The sequence below is a fragment of the Magallana gigas genome, chromosome 2 (genome assembly GCF_963853765.1).
Source record: "Magallana gigas chromosome 2, xbMagGiga1.1, whole genome shotgun sequence".
Taxonomy (NCBI): Eukaryota; Metazoa; Mollusca; class Bivalvia; order Ostreida; family Ostreidae; genus Magallana; species Magallana gigas.
In genome coordinates, this window is record NC_088854.1 from 57,347,522 (window position 1) to 57,373,776 (window position 26,255).

Consider the following 26,255-nt stretch of genomic DNA (forward strand, 5'->3'; position numbering starts at 1 on the left):
TCTGTTTCACCTATTTGAAATTTTTTTTTTCATCTCAAACTTTGAGAAACCGTCTTCCTAAAAGCTCATTTCATTATTTTTCTGAAAGTAAAATGATATATGACACGCGTATTTACATCATGGTAACCAGAAAGAAAACCGGAGAGCAAATATTTCAAAGCATGTCTAGATTTACCTGATGATTTATTCATAACATTGCTATTAATTATTAATTACATTAATAACCATAATTATTATATTATTTGATATTAAAAGAAGATGTTTACTACATCTATTAAACATGCTGATTTACCGTATAAGATAATATTTTGTTTAATTAAGGTAGTCCATTATATTTCATATTTTTTATTTTGTAAGTTTACAGATCGCTAAAAACTTATAATGATTTTTGAAGAGTCGTTTCAATTTTGGAATTTATAAATGTCAATATATCGCCTGTTTCAGTCTACCGGTGTAAGATTTTTATTTACATTTACAACAGTACAGTATCTATAGCAAAATTTACTTATATTCCTATCAATAATTAAAGTACAATACAGTTATGTCTTCTTATCTTTATTTTTCAACATTTTATATACCGTTTTCTCACAAAGGTGAAGTGCTCTCTCTCTCTCTCTCTCTCTCTCTCTCTCTCATTAAATCTCCCTTGATTAACTACAGATATATTACATATGTTATTGACCAAAAATATGCGGAGACATCAAAACAAACATAAATGGATTATATGAGGTGTCGACACATCTTCCCACACCGACATAAATCCACTAGGGACCGCATTCATTGATGACACCTCTTACTTACTCAATTCGTGATCTCCGGGTTTGGACAATGCGCGTGACACCTCGTTATAGTTGGTAACGGGCCCATGCCGAAGGTCTGTCACAAATGGCGCTCGTCCTATACCATTGCTAATTTGAACCAAGTTGAAGATTCGAAATTAATTCGGATCCACGTCACCGAGGCGGACTTAGTCACGTTGTATAAGATTTTTGATACGTTTAATGTGAAAAATGATGATATAATTTTTAGGAGCATGCATTTAGAGAGTTTTATTTTGACACTTAATTGTGTTTTTCTAAAAATTCATCACTGCATAAATCAAAGACTTGCTACATTTATTGTCTTACTTGGACAGCTCTGTGATTGCAATTGTTCGCCATTTTATAAATATTGAGAATTCTAACATCTGAACTTCTGATAGATATTCATGTTTGAAAATGCATTTTAAGAAGGTGCTTGTTTTTGTTTAATAAATGAAAAGTATAATATGTAGAATTAAACGTTTTATAATAGACTTAAGTTTATTGTTTGTAGACTCGATGGTCCTTGCCATTATTAGGCTATTTTTAACTTCTTTCGAAGACCGGATCCGTTTAAAGATATAACAATAGGAAAATGCTCGAAAGCTAAATTATTTGGATTTTTCCTTTACTAATTGTAAGTTTGTTATCAAAAATATCATATGTCGAAGTTTAAGGTAGATCTGGTGGTTAAATTGTTGACCATCCAGCCTCCTTAATTGACCACCATTTTAATGCCAGTTCATACCAATATATACAGGCTTTTTCATATTTTTTAGTTAAGGTATCAGTTTGTTGCCTTCAGTGGGATTCAGGCAGATGTAATGATTAAATTAAAGTTTGTTTTTAATGATAGAAGAAATGAGAGATGTCATAGCACCTGTGTAGGTAATGCTCAAACATCGACTCCAACCTTGGGTGAAGGCGTTAACCAGTTTTGGTTTTGAATTCAGTTTTGCTGAGAGGCAGGTATACTTATATTTATACCATAAACTATATATAGAAATAATTCATAATTTTGAAATTCCACTAAACTAATTCAAGACAAAGTATGATCGATGTTTCCATTTAAAGTTGATGCCCACCAAGCTGCCGTTTTATTACCTGAACAGGAGGTTATTAGCGAACACGTTCCTGTTCATGTTGAAGGCGAATCACACTACACGAAGCCCTTGCGCACTAGATGGGTGTGACTCGGCTGAACCCATTAACATATCGCTTGTGCTCGCACTTGTTGCGCATTAATTAGAATTCATATTAAGTATATAAATGACGTAATAGATCAATTCAAAATCATGCCTAGACATTACCGCTCATTAAAAATATAGAATTTGGAAGCTAGAGGCAGTATTTTTTTTTCAAACTTTAAAACTGAATCGTGTAATAAGAGTAAATTTTGTATACACAATTTTGATAATTATGTTATAATGTCTTTGGCCTTGTTGTGATGATGTTTGTAAACATTCAACGTCAACATAACCAATTTCAAATTGAAGTAATTGTTGGAAACCTTTATCACAATGTGACAATTTATAGACCACTACTTCAATAACTATATATTTAACTTGTGTTGTATTCTTTACTTAATTCTTTGATTTCTGGTGCAGTTTTCTCTAGACGAGTATAAATAATTGTTTACATTATTGTTCGTGACCTTTTATCACATTATGACAATTTATAGACCCCTATTTCTCTTTTTAACTAGAGATTTTAATTGTTTTTAGCTATTTGCTTATTTCTTTGATTTATGATGCAGTTTTCTCAAGACGAGTAAAAGTTGGATCCTGGTGAATAAATTATATAAAATTATATACTTAATTGTTTACATTATGGTGCATTTAATCAAGTTTGACTGGCATAAATTTACACAATTTATGATTATTAACATAAGTACTAGCGCAGTATTTCCTGAACCAAAATAAAAGACTGTTTCTAGGCGAGTATATCTTAATGCTCTATCCATTTCCCACAAATAGCCTAGGGTATAGCTAGAACAGAATAGGAAATTAGGGCCCATACGTCACAACGTCACCGTTTATATTTGTACAGCATGTACGGAGCCATTCTACTCCTCGAACGGGACTCGTAACCATCTCAGCAATGGCACATTCGGCCAACACTACTAACTGAAGATGGCTGATTAGTTTCAACGCTCTGAACAGCTTTTATACTCCGTTTTATTTTCTTATTTTTTTCTACCTTTGGATTTTATACACCTGTTATAGTTTTCAAAATGAAGAATTCCGTAGGCTTCCAATTTGTTGTGATTTTGTGTGTTTGCATGCAACAACTTTACGCACAGAGCAATTTCATGAACACGCTAAATCATTTAGATAAAATAATGGTTCAAACACAAGTGTTAAGAGACATTGTCCAAGCTGAGATGGCCAAGCAGGGGATTCCGTCTGGGCCGGGCGCTCCCCCTCCCTCTAATGTGGCATATTCCTCGTTTGTGGATGAAGTGGCAGGAAGGTTACAGATTCTGGAGGATACCGTGTCCGGGCTTAATTCTGTGATGAACAGGTGCCACCACCAACCACCAGGTAACATGGCTAAATATTTTCAAAATCTTAAATCGCAGAGTCTGTCTTGTATTCGATGTTTTAGACTGAATTACTAGTGAATCGCTTTTTGTAATTGTTAATATTTACAATCGAAGCACTTCTTTTTTGTGATGATACTGAAACTGAAGAACAAAGAATTTTAAAATATTCTATTGGTGCGAGTAAAATTGAATTTTATTTCATTGTAAAATGATAAACTTTTTGCATAAGTAATTGATATAATGGATTTAAAAAGCCGGATTAATAGAATTTTATGAAAACATGATAATATGACAACACGAAATCCCGTGACGAAAGCTAACGAGGAGAATTCCGTGTGGATTAGTAGACGGTTTGATGTCGACACGGTGTGATGGCGTTTGACAAGGAACAGCGCTGTTTGGTGGCCATTTTTGTAACACATGCCCTTCGTTGTCTGTTTGAGCTACAGTCGTGTTCTATTTATCATATTTTGGTCTACTCAAGCCAGAGACTAAACATGCTCGATCTTTTGTCATTTACGACCTGTTCTATATGTATTGGCGTTGTGATCCCTGAGTAATGTCTCCGTCGCTTCACGCCGCTTGGCCGGGGACAACCATTCCTGTTGTATCAAACCTTAGCATAAACATTACCAACTCATAAAAAGGCACGACGGTCCAAGCTGACAAATGCGTTTAGCCCGTTAAGGATTTTTTTAGATTCCTAATTCTTTTTTAATGTTGGGTAAGAGCCTTATAGATGTCAATTTAATTTTTCATATTAGGCGGTTTCGTGACATCTATTTAATTAAAATGCATGGTCTTGGTTTACCGACGTGTCACAGTTTGTTCTTTGATTAATTGTGTGACAGGATTTAATGGAACTGACAAATGAGTGCTATTGTGAACAGTATAGCGGTTTCCTTAAGTTTTTACTGCTTTTCAAGAATTTCTTTTTAAATAGCTGATTAGCAAGCCATACACATACGAAAAATAAAAATAAAAAAGTATAAACGAATACTTTAAATTAAAAAAAAAAAAACACGTTATTTTTATAAAAATCGCAGATCAAAATTAATAGCCTTTCAAATAAAAAACCCCCAGTGGATAGTTATTCTTAAACGAGTCTCACTGAGCCATAACATTATTTTTAACATGTAATATCTAAAAAATAATTAGAAAACTACAACGTATAAGGCGAATAATGGTAACGAAGATTTTGACAGCAGACATAAATTTGCTATTTATATTCTCCATCGTACACTACACGCTTTCTCCAAAATTCATTGAAACCGTTTTATGTCGACTTAATTTGCATAAATGTGCTAAATATAGAGCTCTGTGCGTGGCGAGTTTCTTTCCTCCTTCTCTGTCATGTTCTCAAATATAACAGGTGCGATTGTTTTTTATTACCTTAAACAAACAATACAGCATTGTTTTGGATGAAGTAAAATGTAGTTAACGCATCAATTATCAGCAATACAAGTTGCCGTAACCTTTTTACCCGATCAAATCATTAATGATTTGTGGTATTAAGCTAATCATACAATTTTTAAAGCACCGTACGCAATGTCTATAGAGAGGTCAAAGGTTACCTTAAAGGTGACGCTTGGGGTCAAGACATGACCTCAGTTTGTTAAACTAATGTTAGGATACACATACTTGTAATCTCTTAATGGACACTATTTATATCCAAACAAGGCGTAATGTTTTCTAAGCCATAAAAATGCTACAATACAGTGTGCATGTAACACATACATGCCAAAAGGCTACGGCCATTTACAACCTCTAGCTCGTGTTAAGTCATTTAGACCATCATTTTCTGGTCAGTATTATTTGGCCCTCGGGACAGAGTCCAATAACAATGGGTCTCTTTATTACACCAGGGTAACGGAGCGAAGGCATCCGTCTTGTCATATAATTATGTAAGCTTCTACCTTATGATTGAAATAAGGCTCATTTCCATTAATCAGGTTGTAACAATTATTCACCGAATTTGGCACATCCTAAATCAAAGGGTGACAAGTATAACTACTAATATTTGATGAAAATTATAATGGATGTGAATATGTTTCAAGTGCGGGCAATTCTATGTTGATTTTGACGTACTGCAAGGTGATTCACTTTCCCCATCATTATTAGCACACATGTTTGATAAATGAATTTTTTGTGTAAAATTTTCAATAATAAATTCAGAATTCTGATATAATTAAACATTTATAAAACTTATTTGAGTAGCACAGTGGGAAAAAAAAACCCATTTGGAAAAAAATTTCAAGATATTTAATATAAATAAGTGAAGAAAATACTGGTTTGATCCAAAAGGGATACAATCAGAAAAAAAAAGAGTTCAATTTCTGCCAAAAAGAAGAGTTTGTTTTTTAAAATGAAAGTTTGGGGAACAAAATGTGGTTTCTAAGCGTTTACATGATTTATTGATACAGATATGTCCTTTCCAAAATGTCTGCTTTTCTATAAATCATAAGCATCTCAAGATAATTTTATGTATGAATGAATTGTAAGGAACCTTTAAATTGTTCCTGTCTCTTCATTCAACTCTCGTTACCGTGTCGGTAACAATGCTTCTTTTTTTCACGAACCACTTTATCAAATACGCGTACTTATTTAATAATTCTATTGATAAAATACAATCAAAATAACGAACAACCTTTAAATTGTTCCTGTCTCTTCATTCAACTCTCGTTACCGTGTCGGTAACAATGCTTCTTTTTTTCACGAACCACTTTATCAAATACGCGTACTTATTTAATAATTCTATTGATAAAATACAATCAAAATAACGAACAAACAATTCTTTGTTGATAAGTAAGTATGCGGTTACATTGTTATCTATGTTCTCAAAAATCTTTGACGTACATAAATTATTATGAGTTACAGCTGACCCTATTTATTAAAAAAAAATGTTTAACCCTCGATAAATTTAATTTATTGTTGGCTAGAAAAATATTAAACAATGCATCCACGGTACGGTTAGAACTTCAATTGCAGAGTTAGTGTATACATTAATTGTTGATTTATGTATACAATTATGTATACACCAATCCGATTATTTCCGCTGAAAAACATCTATTAATGCCAAATCCATAAATAAACAAACAGATCTATATATTGTTTCATATATAAAATAGGCAATTGATCTTACAAGGTTTTTAGTTTTCCTTGGTTTTAACCGATCAAATGAATTACATTTTTGTTTTTATCAGCTCCTTCACCACCTACAAACGTCATCGCGGAGTCAGCTACCACAGACAACGTTTCCTCCATTGTTGTCCGGTGGGACCCCCCACAACCCGTCCCCGACAATCTCCAGTACAAGGTCTACTTTGCCGCTGTCGATGAGAGCGGGTACCAGCCCCAGGGCGAGGTCGTGTTCAGGATTTGTGATGCTACTCAGACTTCGGCCTCTATCACCGACCTGTCCCCTCGAGCTCACTACCAGGTCAGGGTCGGAACTGTGGCTGGCGTGGTGACTGAATCCTCCAGTACACCACAAGTCATCGAGACACCAGATATCAGTAAGCTATGCGTCAAATTATTGTATCAATGCTGTTCTGCCAAATTCAAGGTTCCCAAGCCTATTTTACAGTGGACATTTTTTATATTGAACAGTTCCCTCTGCGCCGCAGAATCTCAGAATCGAGGGAACCACACCAAACACTGTTACTTTAAGATGGGACACCCCCGATATTGCCGGAGTTGTGTCTTCCTACGTTCTTTACTACAGGGAGGATGGCGGTGGCCCCCAGATGACAGAGACCGTGGATCCACCCACCATGTTTTACACTGTCAACGACCTGTCTGAAGGCACCCGGTACAAGTTTGATGTGGCTGCCAAATCAAACAACGGAGAGGGTCCAAGAAGTATCCCCGTGGAGGTCAAGACTATTGACTTCAGTGAGTCTTACCATACCTATGATGATGATATTATAATATTGCGTCTGTTATTAATTCACTTTCATGTAGATACTAAATAAACATAATTAACTTAAAATATTTACATATGAAATACATGCTGAGTAAACTTTGTCAATATCTGGTTTTCTAACAATATCCAATGGTTCTTTTTTAGATCCTCCCCATCCTCTTGATCTCAACTGTACCGCCATGAATAAGACATCCGTCTTGTTGACTTGGAATAAACCCCTTGTTTTGCCTGGCGATGGAATAATTCGTGGATTCAACATCAACTACACCGATGAGAGATATCGGGACTTCTTCCTCTTTAAAACACCAACCGCTGAATTTACGGAAGCTGTCATTTCAAGCCTTGAGCCAGCCACTGTGTACTACTTCCAAGCGTCTTCAAGAACCAGAAAAACGTTTGGAGGAGGTGGAGCCGTTGTCATGTGTCAAACTAAAGCTGATTGTGAGTATTTTCTTTCATACATTCCAGTCTTTATCCGAGTTTTAGCACTATTCAAAATTTTTTTTCTCTTTTTCAGCTCCATCAAAACCAAGAAATGTTCAAATCGAGCTGTCCCGACTGGATCCGCCACAACTGACCATTAAGTGGATTCCACCATACCATACTTATGGACCTCTGACAAATTATACACTTCACTGGGGTGTCAAAAACGGTGCTCTCAGGAAGGAGAAGATTGAACCATACAGATTGCGATGGGATTCAGATTATTTGGGTCAGCTACAGAATCATTTATAAGACTTTATTACATCTCTTTAACTCTATCTTAACCTGTTTTGTTCGTTTGGAAAATTAAAAACGAAGAATTTTACGTTAGAGAAATTGAATGAATATATGATTAGCATTCTAATACAAGTTTAATCCATTGCAGACGACGCAACAGTTCACGAGTTTAAATTGTTCGCCGTAAATGCAGAGGGTTTTGGAGAACCAGCAATAGTCCAATTTACAACACCAAAACGAGGTAATGTTACATTTGAACACGTGTAACCCATTATCTGATTTTTGAAAATCATTCATTAATCATGCGATGACATGTCTACAAAGGAGTAATTTTTTTAATTATTTTATTTTATTTATTATATTTCAAAATTTATTAGAAACCATCGTCCCACCAAACGTTACTGTTGACCGTGTCAAGGGTCCAAACAACACCACCATGTTGAGAGTCAAGTGGGACCCACCAAACCAACCTGTCAAGGGCTACAGGATCCTGTACAGGAAGTTCGAATGGGTGTACACTGGCAGGTGGAAGCTGAAGGAACTGAACGATCCTAACGCTCTGGCCACCGAGATCGTTGTCGACGAGCCTAACTACTCACATATTGTAGTGGTCCGCGGAACCGCTAAAAGGCGAACAAACCCCAACTTCCCAATGATGGGACAGATGGGCGGTCAGATGGGCAACCAGATGATTGGGTCTCCTAGCTCTGTGATGGGCGGTGGTCGCATGGGCCAAGGCAATCAGCCTATGATGGGTAATGGTATGATGAACAACGGTGGAATGAATCCTGGGAACATGATGAACTCAATGATGGGCAGTAATATGAATCCAAATAACATGGGCAGCCCAATGAACAACATGGGTAACATGGGTAACGGTATGGGCAGTCCTATGAATAACATGAACCCTCAAATGGGCAACATGAATCCTCAAATGGGTAACAACATGAATCCTCAAATGGGTAACAACATGAACCCTCAAATGGGCAACAACATGAACCCTCAAATGAGCAACAACATGAGCCCTCAAATGGGCAACAACATGAGTCCTCAAATGGGCAACAACATGAGTCCTCAAATGGGCAACAGTATGAGTAATCCTATGGATGGACCAAACATGGGCGGCGGTATGAATCAAGGAATGCGTGGAGACATGGGTGGCAGTATGGGCGGCAGCATCAGTGGACCCATGGGTGGTGGAGGAATGCAGATGAGCGGTCAAAGTCAAGGACAAAATCCATTTGGAGGTCAAATGAATATGCGTATGCAAGGTAATCAGAAACAACCCCCTCAAGGTAGTCAGTTGCAACAACCAATTAAAATGAATTCTATGTCACAGCCTTTATCACAAGGGCAAATTCCCGACCCCCCGGGCTTTAATCAAGGGGGATTCCAACAACCAGTGAGGGCTTAGAGAAACTATGTGATGGCGAAAGGTCAGAAAGTTGTATGATATTTGTGTGATAAGGCTGACTCTTGTGCTATACAGAAATTTTTGTGCTTTTATATTTCAGTAATTTCAAATATTTATCTGAAATTAAGAAAAAAAAAGATTTTGTTTCTCTTCTTTAAAGCATGGACAAAATCAATCATTTGTTCTATTAAAAACACGTTCTCCAGCCCATTTACTAATCAATCAATCAACCCAATGACAATCTATGTTTGTTATATTCAGTACAATCGAAATTAACATTAACACCTGGATAATTATAAAATTCATGTGGTGAGGGACGAGGTCAAAAAGTACAAAATTAATTTTGATATTAGAATTTAAAGTATATGCGGTTGATATGGATATGCATTTTTTTGGCTTGCAATATCTCATATTGCTTTTGCATTGCTTTAATCTATATTGAAACTTAATTTTGACGTCTTTCTCTAGGCTAAATACCATTCATCAAATCATGTAAAGCGTCCTGGAGTGCGCATCGAACATCTCCATTTTGAACGTGAACATTCAAACACGCACGACAATATGGTGTATATATTCACTGAGGCGAGTCCGTCTGATGTGCACCTAGCCAATCAGTGGAGTGTGACAAAATCACGTGCTGAATGTGACGCATTGGTACCATCAAACTTTTCATGAAATCATTTATTGTTCTTGTTTGTAGATAATGTACAAATAAATTATAAAACACTTTGTAATGGTTTTCTTTTTGTTATGTTATATTGCTGTAGAATTTTAAAAAAAAGAATATGTCATATGAATTTAAAATGATATTAAAGCTGTCATGAATCGTTAATGCGAGTTATGTCCCTTTAATTTCCACCGCCATCTTAGTTTTACGCTCATCGCTACACACCCCCTAATATAAGGCCGAGGACGCCATTCATGCTTCACCACATTCGAGTATTTCATTAACCCGAAAACGTTTCAAGGGATGGAGAGATTTGTAGAAAAAAAATGACAATCGCTGCACTCGTTAAGAATATTCAAGAAAGACGTAAAAAACCTGATATCTATGAACACTCTTTTCCAAAATCCTCGATCATTGTAGAACGTTTCCCTGTGTCGAACAGTTATATTACCGCACATGCACATAGACTTAAAAAAAACCCCAAAAATATGTTACTTTCTTGAATTTATTATCGGTTATTTACAATGTTGGATGTATTGCGACCGGGATCTACAATATGATATAGACGTTATGCACAATGTATGAACGACACACGTGCATGCAAAGGGAGGCACCACAACATATATCTGTGCAAGATGATGCGGATACATTGGGAAATCTTTCAAAGAGTATCCTTCTTTTATTCTTTATTGACTGCAGTGTCCACTATTGCCTTTTCACAAAAATATAACTACAAAATATAGTTCATGCATTTAGAAGTCCGAATGTCTCGACTGGAAAGCAACCGATCGGTTATACCCGAGTAGCAGTTGAGGAGCGATCGAAACTAATATGGAAACCAAATACTTTCAAACATTCATGTCAGCTTTAAGATCCACAACAATACGAGTAGATTTTTGGTATTTAATGGACATTTAAACAATTATTTAAAAATCATTTAAACATGTAAAACACGTGAAATAGGAAATTGTACAAGGTATACCTATATTACTTTGTTAACCTGTATGTGACCGGTTGGCAAAGCATGGTTGTGTTTTGTTTCAAGTAACATGAAAAATGATTTCTTCCATAAATCGTAGATATTATAAATTTTCACACAAATTGTTACTTAGATAATGCACTATATATTTTAATAAATAGTCAGCAGTAAACACACAGAGCAATTAGTTAAGACCTGTAGGAAAGATAAACTCACTTCCTTCCAATTAGCATCTATTTTCAATTTTAATTTAAAATTCTGTCATGTAGACGCACGGTCTATATTCTGGATGATCTCATTAAAAATTTCACTGACACATGTCGCATTATCTAAACATTGGGAAAGAAGATTTACCAGATATAATATCTCTCATATTAAAACTAAAATAGACAAAAAAGATATTTCAAGCACATAAGATTCGCTTCTTTGTTCTGTCTTTAAAACTTAAAAAAAAAGAAGGTCAAATGGATTTTTAGTTTTACGTTGTGGTTAATATGTATCAGTTATTTTGAAAATTCATTTTGTAAACAAAAAAGAAATAAGACATGAATAAAATTAATTCTGTTTTAAAGCAGCTTTGATCCGATTTCATAACATATTTAATGAACGCTAACAAACAATGGTTTCACATACTTGTACGTGTAGATTGTTTGATAGACAGTGTACGTATGTAGCCTTCTCGATGGGATCAAACAGCTCAGATTATTTTCATTATATTAGAAACAATTTCATTTTTTTTTATTTTATTGTTATAATATGAGTTGTTTGAAATATTGAAGTCTTCCATCATTCTTTCTATACTTCCTTATAATCAGGAAAAAATCTGTGACTGTCACACTTTAATACATGTGAATCAGTGCATGTAAAACCTTAAAAAAGTTGGTAGCGATGCTGCAATCCCTCCCTCCTTAACCTTGAAACAAATGTTATAGGTGATCTGAGCTGATCTGTGTTGCACCGGAAGTGATGTAACTATCTCTAACGTTCTCTGGAGAGAATGCGTTTAGACATGTAGATACCAGATTTCTGTCCACAAATTTAATATTACAAACGAAAAAGAAATATCAATTATTGTATATGGGGTTATAGATATCAAATTACTCTTTGTAACTCGCAATGATTAAAATATTTAATATGTACATATGTACATGTACGTGTTGCTTCATCATTTTGATGAAGTAATGTATATAATTCAAATTAAATGTACAATATTTCTATACCGCTTGAGTATTTTCAGATTCATATGCATTTCAAAAAGCTAAATGTACAAAATGACCCAATTCATAATTATAAAATAAGAGATTAGATAATGTTTTGCAATTGTGCAAAAATAAATGGTCACCCGTCTTGTTCATTATTTACATATTTACTTTGTTACTTATGTCATACGTTGAACAATATGGAAAGTTAAAAGCTACGTTATATAAGTAAGGTTACACAACTAGCAGACAAATTATATCGTAACTTGATTAGTTTATCATGGACAAACAATGTGAAAAATAAAGATTCGTTATGTAAGTTGGACACAACTAACAGACAAATTATATTGTAGCATGATTAGTTTTAAAATGGACAAAACAATATGGAAATTAAAGATACGCTCTGTAAGATGGATTACACATAGGTGAAAGGAAAGACAACCCATCTAAGACAAGAGAGCACTGAGGAGAATGATTTTTGATAGTCAGTGCACGTATTAAATTGTCCGCATCGCTGTGTACATCAAACCTTATGAATTCTAATTGCGTGATTAGATTACGTGATTATACAGAGATAAGAGCTCGGTTAATAACATGTTTTTTGCAGAATTTAAACCGATTTCCCAGCAGGCATATCACAGTTGTTTCAATGAAGAAACAAGGTCCCATGTCGCCATAGGTGATTGAGTCGAAGAGTGTGCTTCGGTTTTTGACGTTGAATATACACTGAATACATTTTAATTGCCGCTTTTTAGTGGAGTGTGAGAAGCTTTTAAGGTTTTAGAATTTTAGATACATGTATCATTTTAAAGTACTAAACTACTACTTAATAATGAAACATTACAAATATTTAAGCTTCTAAATTTGACCATATTTTCTATATGTTATAAATAGCGTTTTTTCTCCAGGAGATCAATATAGTATAAAAATTCCTAAACCATTCAGCCCTTTAAGATAACAAATCAAATCTGGTTGCTGGCTCTCTGATATATATTTTTTGGATTAAAACCTGCTATTAAGATAGTCGTGCAACCAACTAACCAAGTATGATAAATAAGATTAAAATAAATTATAAATTTTTTTTCAAAAGAAAGAATTTCATACAAAGTAATATAGTGTCTATCTATCCAGGACGACAACTATGTCATTTTTCTTTAACCAGGACCTCTAAATAGCGTTCTCCACAGATAGAAGACGAACAGAAGTTAATAAACCATACACTTTTTGTTATTTTTATAGTCAACTAAAACTTCAAAATAAAAAAAATCGACATAAAAATGCAGCTCGTAGCTCTTTAAGTTAATGTGTGTTTGGTAAATTGTGTTCATTAAATTATTGAAAAATGTTGGACGTTTTTACAAAAAGTAACCTATTTCAAGCCATTGCGTGACGTGAATTGTCATTTTTGGGCGTTACGTACATGCATGTTTTGCTTTTTAAATTTTAATTTATTAAAATGTCTACCCCTTACGACACTTTATTTTCTTCTAATTACAAGATGGATGACATTGTCATCTTGTACACTGCTGCACTGGCGCATTACGACTACATATTTCTCCAGATACTCAGTTAATTGTTTATGCTTGGTGTAATTAAAACATATTTAATGTATTCTAAGTTACATCTTTCATCAGAAGAAAATAAGTTACAATATTACCGTGATAAGATATTTTCCGGCAACTCCCCTGATATATTGTATTCTATTTATTTATTGAATTTTTGGGGTTAAATTTGTTTATTTAGAAAATTATGTAGGCCTACACCAACTTTACAACTCATAACATTTCAGATATAATGAGACAAGAAGAGAGAAGACACATTTTTAATTTAGACTTGTCTTATGACAGACAATCCATTAATTTACCTTGGGCCCATGATGACTGCTCTTAATGCTCTGTACAAGTGTTACGGTATATAACTAACATACAAAGGTGTATATTTTGCAGCAGGTGCGAGAATGCCTTTATTTCCTTATTGTTCAGATTAAGTCGTCTAAATCAGTCACTTATACACAGATCTATGTCTGTCCTCCATTTGGTACATGTTTAATATTAAACAGATATATCAATCAATCTATTGAAAGATATAACTGTTGTCATTTTTTGTATTCGATTCTTTTATATTATGGGAATGTTAACGAGGTTCGCATTAGGTATTACATAGTAAGTTTTACAATTACAGAGTAATTTCTCCTAAAATTCTCAGGAAAACCAACTGACATTCATAATAGAGAATAAACACTCTTGTTGGTTACTTCCGTCTGAAATCAGCCAATATAAGGGCGTGACGATGTTTGAATTTAGCAGAGGTGAAGGGTGACATGGAATTCCATCTACGTCTTGAACCTATTCTATGGTATAGTATAGTTTATTAGCTCAAAACCACATGGTTTATAGGCAATGCATAAATACATGTACATGTAAATGCATAATCAGTGTAAACAAATTTGCCAGTACACAGACGCATCTGCTATTTTCCCTAACTCTATCTCTAACTCACTCTTTATACTTAATTTAACACACTTTCACCAATTTTACAGACATTAAAAACTGAAAAGAAAGAAGTTAAGATAAAAATACCCTTTTCATTGGTGTTAAACAGAAACATAACAGTTGCTGTCATCATAACTTTTCTCAAAAAATTACATAGTCATGGGTTAGATGTCTGAAACTGTTACAGCTCAACTATGAACCATATGAGTAGTCAATGACATAAAAAATCTCTTCAATAACAACATAAAATGCATAAATCCAAAATATACATGGTTATAAATAAAGTGAAGTTACTTTAACATTAATCAATAGAAATATACAAAAATCTAAAACACGTGTAAACTAATAATAAGTTACTGGTACATGCAAGTGTATATACATGAGTGAATAAACATTAAATGCATACAATAAAAATTTGCAGGACAGTAAACTATGTATTTTTTGAATATCATATCTGAAACAAAAAGAATAAAACGTAGTATAATGTTATTTGTTTGCCGTGTGTGTGATTTGGTAACATCACAAAAACTTCACAATAACAAATACCAGGAGAGAGAGAGAGAGAGGATGTCACAAACCAGTGGTTGGTGCTTACCATAAGTGACACGAAAACACACAGTTTGATCGAAATTTCATTTCATAAAAATCACGATTTCATTAACATTAGGTAATCCTACTGTCCAAAATTAGACGTCTCCCCTCACGGTACAACGAACAAAACATGATCTCTGAATGTAAATATAATACAACAAGCAACTGATTAAATACAGAGCAGTTAAATTAGTGGATGATATTCATTATCTATATTGAATTCTTGAAAGCCACAGTAAAGGAAAGGTCAAAACGTCTGATTAAATTATGAATCAAACAAAATTACGTTCGGTGTGGTATAACTTGACAACTCCTGACCTACCGCGTAAATCATATTCAGAAGTTGTGAGAATCTGCATTCAAAGGTGTACAAATGGTGTACAAAATCAATCGACAGATTTAAGGTCAAAGTAAGTCAAACAATGGTATTTTTAGAAAAAAATATTTTAGTTAATAACATAGATATTAGTTTGATCGGAAAACATGAAACGATAAAATGAAATGTCTGCGTCTACAACATCTAAAATTAAAGTACATGTAAATCTCTAAAGTAAAGTAAAAATACAAAATATTTTGTTTAGGAATTGTCGGTCATAAGTAAACAGAATATCACGTTTGATGTTTTCAAACTCTTTTTGAATTTAAAGGCTCTTTGTTTTTCGCTTTTTTAATTTTTTTTGCATGCCGAAAAATTCATTTACAATCACTGTGATGTTACAAAACGTTTCAAAAATAGATATATGACGTATTTTCGAGAAACACTGCTCGGTATTGTTCTAGAATGATGGGTTATAAATGCTATATCTACAGTTGAACTTCTATAATCTATGTGAATTAACATACATTGAAGACTTACTGACTTTCTCATTGCCTGAAATACGTCATTACACAGAACAAGTGTTTATTAAAAGTGACTAGAACCAAACAATTTTAATAAACCCTTGTGACTGATGACGTACAATTAATAATTAGATCACATAAAAAACGTCCAAATTGATCCTATTACAGGCACGTAGCATCGGGGGGGGGGGGGGGGCAGGGGGGGCTGCAACAACAATTTTTTAAAAATTTACATACATAAATTTAATTGCCCCCCCCCAACTTTTTGGGGAGGATGTAAAAAATTGATATGAAAATAAGTCAATTAGGAGTGAAATTGAAGTAATGGAACTTTTTTGGGAGGATGTAAAAAATTCACACACACACACGGATTAGGATTTTGAAGATTTTGGAAAATGCCAACATTCCCTTTTTTTTTTTTTTTTTTAATGTCACTTATTTCTCGTGGTCTGATACAAATGATTTGGACATAAAGATTAGTGCAATTCACGCATACATAATACATTATTCATGAGGACAAGCGCCGACTTTATAATTTGATGAGGTTTTATTTGTACGAAGAAATTTTAATTTAATGGAAATACATCGCAAACAAAGCACCAATCCTTGCAATGCAAATGTTTATAACATTAAAATAACATTAATAAACCCTTCATTTTCAATCTGTAAAAGTTCAATCGATGACAATAACAAACCGTCAATCATCTCAAAAATCCATAAAACGAAATACAAATTCAAAGCAGAGCAACACGGACCTCTAAAAAGATAGAAGTAGGATCAGGTGCCTAGGAGGAGTGATCATCATCTGCTGACCGGTCACACCTGCCGTATGCTCTTTGTCGTAATGGGGGAAAAATTGAATATTTTCATTTAATTTTAAGATTTAACTATTATTTTAGTAACAATGCAATGTTCAACGTTAAAGATTCAAGTATAATTTGAATATATCTATCGGATTATCACCGCTAAGATTAAACCAATACACGTATTTCATCTTTTGAGATTACATTAATACTTGAATATATTATCTGATCTTCACCTTTTGAGATTTTACAAGAATTTGATTATAACCATTCAATTTTCATGTTCTGAGATTTATCAAATTTGAACGGTACCTTCCATATTTGGCCCTTAAGTTTCAAGCAGGTTTTAATTTCATATGAAAACATTTACCCTTTAAAGGGGAATGGTCACGATTTTGGTCAAAAATTATTTTTCCGGTTTTAATATTTACAATGCTTCAGTAAAAAGATTTTTTGAAATATAAAAATGCAACAAAAATTCGAGTGTCATTTGTTGAGTTATAAGCGTGTTTCAGAGATTACAATACTTTGCTATGTAAACAAGACTTGTTTACATTTTAAATGTTGAAGTGAAAATTCCAGTTTTAGACCTTAAATGAATTTGTTAAACTTTAGGAACTGTTTATTTATGCTTAAAATGAATAAGACCCTAGCCAAATCAGCTAAAAAGCTCTTTTACTGGTACAGTATATTGACCCATGTAAACCAAAATAGGGCACGAGCTTTGTTTACATGACAAAAATAATGAGTGCTGTGCCTTGCCTATAACTCAACGACTGACTCTCAAATTCCATTTGATTATTAGAAATGCATTCATTAAGCATTGTAAATACAACTGTAACAGAAAATTAGAATTTGACCAAAATCGTGACCATGCCCCTTTAATTAAGATTTCTGCATATCATTATAAATTCCGTAATATATAAGTGTACAAGATGGTATCATACAATTGATGACCAATGTACAAGATGGTATTATGGAATCGATGATAAATGTACAAGATGTATTATGAAGTTGATTTGAAATGTATAAGATGATATTGTGCAGTTTTTGACATACAGAATACTTTTCATATCAGTAGTAACAACGTTATTGTTGACAAGATAAATAGTTCGTGTAACATGGGTGATCGTTTGTGTAACGTCCGGGATCGTGCGTGTGTCAGGAAAATTGGTTTGAGGTTTTTTTCGTGCGTGATCGGGCGGTTTTTTCGTTTTGTAACTTTTTTTTACGGAACGCCGGGATTTATTCTTACAAAATCGACAAGTATTTATTTAAACAATACAATAATGTGACTTTAAATTTTTTTTTATAGAAGAACATTGACAGTTGTTAACATTCATGTATATGTCAGTGATAAACTTTTTTTTTATATTCTCTCTTTCGTCATTAAAAACATGTAGTAAGTATTTCAACAACTCATTCAATCCTTTGTTTGGTCGAGTTAGTTTTTTATAATTTTGTAATCAGCCTATATCAAGCACCCATTGTCTCTTGACAAATAATTTTAATCATATTAGCAAGAGCAACTCGTTGAATGAAAGATACCCATTTCCCGTTTAAAAGTAAACAACTACTCCCCACGTTTTTCTTTCAAATGAGAATACGATACATATGCATTCCTCTCTGAAGCATTGTATAAACATTCGTTAGAAATAAGATTTATTTAGAAGCTTTAAAATTTAGAATGAATAGAATTAAATCAATTATGTTCCGTAAATTATGAAAATACGGAATGTGTAAAATCAAAATTCTATGGAACACTTATTATTATCTTCATTTCTTTTACACTTAATTTTCTTTAAATTATGATAGAAGTTAATATCCGTTATAGAGACAAAAAAAATTAATTTGTGAATGAATCCTATGTAAAATTGTTTACTCATAAAATATAAAACCGTGTATGGCTACTGTACATGCCGATTTTCAATAGAACACAAACATATTGAAGTACAAATGAGAGCAATACGTTTCCTTAATTCTAATCTTAAAAACAAATTTTGATTTTAAAAAATACGAGAGATAACTCTAACTCAGTGCATTTGATATGAAAAATACCGAGAGTTTCGATTGTCAACATGGTGTGTAAATTTGAAGCAAGTAAAAAGCGTTGGTGAAAAAGCGTTGAATTCTTCATTAATATGAGTTAAATTTTTAGATGAAAGGTATTAACAGCCTCAAAATGGTTTGTTATGAATAATTTAACTGTTATTTTCAATGAAGCTTCATTAATTTTCTCAAAATCGTTTCGGAGCGATTCGGCAGTTTTTTGCTAAGATTACGGGTATATGGGATGCATTTTAACTGTGGTGAAGGCCTGTCCCTAAACATAGTACTAAGCAGAGTGTGGTGAAATTAATAGCATTATTGTAGGGTTAAAGCTTGGATATGTACCTGTCATCATATCGAGATCACAGTGACTTTCTTTCACTTCTTAAAATTATCTTAGTTAATTGTACAATTTTGTTATCTTTAGTGTGTTGAGGCCTAGGATAATAAGATTGGTCAGCTGATGCACAGACAATCTTGGGATATGATGTCCTAAAAAGTATGTTTCTTTTTATGTATCAAGCACTTTCAATTTCTTTAAGTTTCCAATAAATGCTGGGTAGTAGAGTCAATCCATGCACGCACGCGGGTTGAAGTCTAGTTAAATTAAATGATTATCATTTTCATGTCTTTGGGGTTAATTTACACGAGCGTGAACTCAGAATACAGGACGATTTCAACTTCTCTTTCGGAGGAAATTCCGGCGAAGTTACCGATCATAAAGCGAATATTTCGCAGATATTTGTATTTGGCCCATGCTGATGATTAAGCCCAACAAACTGATTGATAAAACAAAAAAAGATGTGGGTCTCCTAAAAACGAATTTTGGTAAAAATAAGTTTAAAAAAAAAATTAACCATTTAATGTGGTAAAAAAACAATTCAGCCGATCGGCGGGATTTCATTGGGTCGGTCGCGTTAGGGGAAGCATATATATTTATAATTTTGGCCTTGCGTCAATTTCACCGGTCTTCCCACTTAGCTAAAATATTGAATATTTTATGGGTGACTGATTTTAGCTAAGTGGGAAATGTGCACAGGTAAAAGAACAAAGGAAATTAATTACAGGTGAATTATAGTCTGTTCAATTATTGTCATTAGGTAAACTTTTTAATGAAATAAAAAAATAACAGTCAATTTTTTTAAGATTATGTTTAAAATAATTAAATAGATGTAATAGAAGTAAATTTCAATAATTAAAAAGAGTTTGTCTATGATTCATCATAGCTAAATTTTATTTTATGTAAAGTACTCAATATTTATTCTTTTGAGGAGAAGGAAAACAGACATTAAGGTTCATTTTAAATACAATCATAGTCAACAACAAACTCTGATTAGCAGTTATAACTTATTTAACATGTACATAAATATTTTAGCATGTTAGTTAGTTATAATTTACTTTTAGTGCAAATATCCTGTGGTGGATTGAAGCTTATCTTACCGATAGACAATTGACAAAGAGTGAATTTAGAAGGTTTTTCATTTACTTATTAAAATTATACATGATAAGATAATTGTTATTTAATTAAAAAATCTTAATTTTTTATGTAACGTTATAACGTGTAATGTTTATCAAAGTCAAGACAATAAGATTGTGTTTACTATTTACAAATATTTAGCAAACCAATCTACACTGTATGTACAATAATGATTATGTAAATCCATGGACTGATTTTATACGACATATTTTAGACTCTTGTGGTTTCTCTAATATCTGGACAGAACAATGTACTGCAATATTGACTGATACATGTAAGTGGATTTCTGCCGCCATCAAACAAAGATTGCAGGATAAATTTATTCAGAAATGGGCAAAAGATATAGATATTTCATCTAAAGGTCAAATATATAAAATTTATAAACAAAATTTTAGTTTTGATACTTAAGCATTCTTACTAAAAATTTTGGAAACCTCATATTAAATTCAGAACAGCAAATCACCGTTTTCCGATTGAACCGGTAGATGGTTAGAATTCCTGTAAATGACAGAAGCTGCACACTCTGTAATAGTGGTAAATTAGTGGACGAATATCATTTTATTCTTGAGTGCAAAATTTTATATTGAATATCCAGGAGCAAGTTTGCTGTCCAGCCTAAACTATATTAGCATTTATTATTATCATTACTCTCCGCGTATCGAACACCAATGAAACATTGTATTCAATTTATATATGATTATCTACTTTTTCTACCACTTTATATATTTTTACGATATTTTTCTCTTAGGCGAGAGAAATTTAATTTTTAGTTTTACGGATCCGCCGACCCAATTTTTCCGATTTTGTAAAAAAAAAAATGAAAAAAAAAAAAATTCGTATCCTCGGAAATTTTTGACCGACCTTGGTTTTAAAATTACTTCATTTTATTTGAAATCTGCAAAACGTTTGACATATAGTCTGTCCCAAGATATTTACATGTATGCTGCACATTTGGACGATTTTTAATAAAAATACACTTACCTGTGAAAGAAGTGCAATTGAAATAGTTGAAAGGGATATTTTCCAAGATAATTTCATTGACACATTATCATCTTTCACTCGGAAAAATTCACAGGAACGAAAACAGATTCCTTACGGAGATTTATAATGGGGAATGTTTACATCTTTTCTCCATTCGGAATACACTCGGAATACATCGCGCAATATTTCAACGTTATCATCCGGGCTTGCTGCAATACAAAATCTCCGTAGACATCACATTTTTTAGCATTGTATTGAAACCTGATAAGCTAACAGGGGCGTTTTGACTAAGAAATCTTGGAAACTTTTCATACTTTTGAATGAACATCGTTTGAATCCTGAGGTATTTATAAATATCAAACAATTAAGCCAAATGTGAATCCAAAATATCTTGGGACAGAGTATAGTTAGCTTTTAAAATCAAGTGTAAGTGTCTCTATAACATGGAGTATTTAAGATGGAGGTCAGCCATGCATGGTTTGGCTGAAATGTTTTTATGAATATCAAAGAAAATGTTATCCTGAACAAGTTTATGGTTAATACTAATGATTGCATTAGGTTTTGTGTTTAGGAGGTTGGGACCTGAAATAATAGTAATGTCAATCATCCCAAATCCCTTGGATATAAAGATGGTGACCTTAAATGTTTATTTATTTGTGACCCATGTCACATGCCATTTTTTTTTTTGGAAATATAGGGCTCCAAACAGAAATGATAATTTTCCTGAAATTTTTGCTAAAATTTGACATGGAAGTTGTTAAGTTGAAGAAATCAAACAAGTATTTATTGATTATTTAGTTATGATTTTAATACAGTGTGAAGTTGAAAACATGTACGTAGTGACTTAAAAAGTAAAATCTAAAGTTTAAAAATTCTTGCTTTACTGGTGGCTTCAAAGGCCAGTACATGATGAACACAACAGCAATTGTTACATAATTTTGGAGTAATCAATTCATAACGCAAATAAAAATAATTATATAATAGTAATGACATCTTTCTAACACTTTGCATACAAATAGACATACATTTAATGTCTCATTTAATAGTAAAACAAGTAGGGGTCACATCTCAAAAAAATTGAGATATAGCATGAAATAAGCTAATTTTAGGCCAAAATAAATTGGAGTTAATATTTTCTTAAGTTCTATGAAATACAAGTTAAATATGCCAAAATATATCTATAGAAATATCAAAATATTGTTTAAAAATGTTTTTCAGAACATCGTGAATATATCGTAATACACAAACACCTGTTACAGTCAAACATGTGATATAAGCGGGGACAAATTGATGCGGACGTCTGAGAATGCATTGGAGCATTGTAACTGTAAAGGCCCTGTCACACCAACCGCGTCCCCGCGGCGTGTTCACGGCGTTGTAAAATTCATGGAATCGCCGTAGGATCGCAAAGAAAATTAAAAAAATATGTACAGTTTTATTTGAAAATTTTACAAGTGGAGTCGTCACGGCGTCCTGACGGCGACCGAGGCGTTCTTACGGAGCTCTCACGGCGTGTAACTGCGTTTCCACGGAGTTCTATTGGCGATTAACTGCGCTCTCGCTGAGTCTCCGCCGCGCACTCATGGCGTGCTAGGAGATTTTACCGCGCGTCCACGGCGTGCTCTGCGCGCTGACTGCGTGCACAAGACGTTCTAAACAAATGATTAAAAAATTGTTTTGATTTTATGAAAAGGTACATTGTAATTAAAACATAATTACTTCTAAATAATTTGTGAAGGACTAGGATTAAACTCTTAGTAGTCAGAAGTAAGATCCGTTATTAGTTGTTAGAAAACATCGAAAAGATTTGAAAACATCAGAACCAAATGGCATGAATTCCATCTACGTCCATTGATAGGTCTTGGAATATTAGCAAATTCTACTTTTTACATCGTCATCTACATCCAGATTGATAATTATAACATCGCTTGCTATTGTACAACAGCTATTTTTCGAGTTTTCGTGGTCTTGATGACAACGCAGTAGAAACGCCGTGGGAGCGCGGTATAAACGCAGAAGAAACGTCACGAGAGCGCGATGAACGCAGCAACAGCTCTTTGGGGTTCGCTGTGTGAACGCAGCCAAATGGAAAACAACTTGATCAAACGCTGTGGATGCGCAGTGAGAGCGCAGCGAGAGCGCGATAGAGACGCAGTGGGATCGCCAAGGACTCCGTGAGGTCTCCGTGCAAGCGCAATTGACTTATCACTGCGTCTATACTGCGATTAGCTGCGTTCCTTGAGCGCGCCGACGGAGCTCTCGTGGCGCTGTTGGAGATCTTACGGCGTTGTCACGGCGATCTCACTACGCTTCTACGGCGTGTGTATCAGAACACCGAGCCACGGCGCGTATTTTGTGCATGTTCAAAGTGCGCGCCGTCGCATGGCGTTCTTCAATGTTCAAGGCGATCCCACCGCGACGGACGAAGATGCCGTTGCGTTCTTACGGCGCTGTAGGAGACTCTACTGCGTTTACCTTGGCGTTTAACATTATTTAAGGACGCAGCGGGATCGCCGTGAGGACGCAGCTCCGGTGTGACAGGGGTTTAATAAAGAACCCACTATTTGAAAGTATTGGTTATTCCGATATAATGCTATAAAACTTCCGACAGTTGTGGAATGTTGGTGAATTTTCTTTAAACTTTCGGTCGTCTAGCTAAAGATATCCTATTTATTTTCTTGTAAGTTGTTTTTTAAGAATAATTATATTTCACTCATAATTATACTGTAATAAAATGATTATAATTAAAGTTGAGTGAAGTTAACATTAAAAAGTACATTGTATAATGTTCCGCGCTCTTAATATCAGTAACGGGATTTTCATAGATATTTACTTAATACCTCAAAATCTTCAACAATGTCAATATAAGTGATTTTTGGGGGGCAAGTGTATAGCTAGATAAACACTGAACGCGCATATCTATTCGTATACATTAACGTGGAGGAAAAAACGAACAATTTTATCTGGGTATAAATTTGATTTATTAGATCAGAATTTGAATTATTCTCCTTTGGGAATAAACCCCTTTTCAACAATGGCCCACTTGATTTCACACTTCTCTGAAGTCATCGTACAATGCTTTGCCTTGCATATAATAATCTCTTCTCATATTTGCTAATTACATGTGTATACTTATTGATTAAATAAGATGTTTTTCAATGGCTTTGGTGATACTAAATAAAATGTTTTTCGATTGCTTTAGTTTACATAGAAAGCAAAAAACGCTTAGGCGGATTGAAAATAAACTTCCTATAACTACAGTTTCAATCCAAAATATGACAAAAATATGCAGCTAAGACATGAATAAAAACAATTATAAGATATACATATCTGCCATGATTAATGCGATAAATTTTACGCATAATTTATCTTAATTACATACGTCGATATTTCATGCAGAAAGTTAAAATCATAGTTAGCAGTTAGTTTACATTAGCCTCTTAAAATTCCGGATCTGTAGAACCATATTAAGAAGACCTTGGATGTAGCTATCTAATTCTGACCTTGGATGTAGCTATCTAATTCTGACCTTGGATGTAGCTATCTAATTCTGACCTTGGATGTACATGTAGCTATCAAATGCTGACCTTGGATGTAGCTATCTAATGCTGACCTTGGATGTAGCTATCTAATTCTGACCTTGGATGTAGCAATCTAATTCTGACCTTAGATGTAGCTATCTAATTCTGACCTGAGAAGTAGCTATCTAATTCTGACCTTGGATGTAGCTATCTTATTCTGACCTTGGATGTAGCTATCTAATTCTGACCTTGGATGTAGCTATCTAATTCTGACCTTGGATGTAGCAATCTAATTCTGACCTTGGATGTAGCTATCTTATTCTGACCTAAGATGTAGCTATCTAATTCTGACCTTGGATGTAGCTATCTAATTGACTTTGGATGTAGCTAACTAATTTTGACCTTAGATGTAGCTATCTAATTCTGAACTTGGGTGTAGCTATCTAATTCTGACCTTGGATGTAGCTATCTAATTCTGGCCTTAGATGTAGTTATCTAATTCTGGCCTTGGATGTAGCTATCTAATTCTGACCTTGGATGTAGCTATCTAATGCTGACCTTGGATGTAGCTATCTAATTCTGACCTTGGATGTAGCTATCTAATGCTGACCTTGGATGTAGCTATCTTATTCTGACCTTGGATGTAGCAATCTAATTCTGACCTTAGATGTAGCTATCTAATTCTGAACTTGGATGTAGCTATCTAATGCTGACCTTGGATGTAGCTATCTAATTCTGACCTTGGATGTAGCTATCTAATTCTGACCTTGGATGTAGCTATCTAATTCTGGCCTTGGATGTAGCTATCTAATTCTGACCTTGGATGTAGCTATCTAATGCTGACCTTGGATGTAGCTATCTAATTCTGACCTTGGATGTAGCAATCTAATTCTGACCTTGGATGTAGCTATCTAATTGACCTTGGATGTAGCTATCTAATTCTGACCTTAGATGTAGCTATCTAATTCTGAACTTGGATGTAGCTATCTAATTCTGGCCTTAGATGTAGCTATCTAATTCTGGCCTTGGATGTAGCTATCTAATTCTGACCTTGGATGTAGCTATCTTATGCTGACCTTGGATGTAGCTATCTAATTCTGACCTTGGATGTAGCTATCTAATGCTGACCTTGGATGTAGCTATCTAATTCTGACCTTGGATGTAGCAATCTAATTCTGACCTTGGATGTAGCTATCTAATTCTGACCTAAGATGTAGCTATCTAATTCTGACCTTGGATGTAGCTATCTAAT

The 26,255-nt window shown here is 33.9% G+C and overlaps 1 protein-coding gene across 2 annotated transcripts; it reads left to right on the top strand.

Annotated features, from left to right (window-relative positions):
- Positions 1–2,725: 2,725 nt before the first annotated feature.
- LOC105318603 (fibronectin type III domain-containing protein 2) lies at positions 2,726–10,133 on the top strand. 2 transcript variants are annotated; one of them, XM_011415804.3, is made up of 8 exons: positions 2,726–3,343; positions 6,549–6,860; positions 6,955–7,239; positions 7,415–7,711; positions 7,788–7,982; positions 8,139–8,231; positions 8,368–9,261; positions 9,873–10,133. In XM_011415804.3, the coding sequence occupies exons 1-8, from the start codon at positions 3,034–3,036 to the stop codon at positions 9,875–9,877; spliced, it is 2,391 nt and encodes a 796-aa protein (XP_011414106.3). In that variant the 5' UTR covers positions 2,726–3,033; the 3' UTR covers positions 9,878–10,133. The 2 variants fall into 2 exon arrangements, with proteins under 2 accessions (XP_011414106.3, XP_065933517.1); XM_066077445.1 differs by having other exon boundaries at positions 8,368–10,133.
- Positions 10,134–26,255: the final 16,122 nt, after the last annotated feature.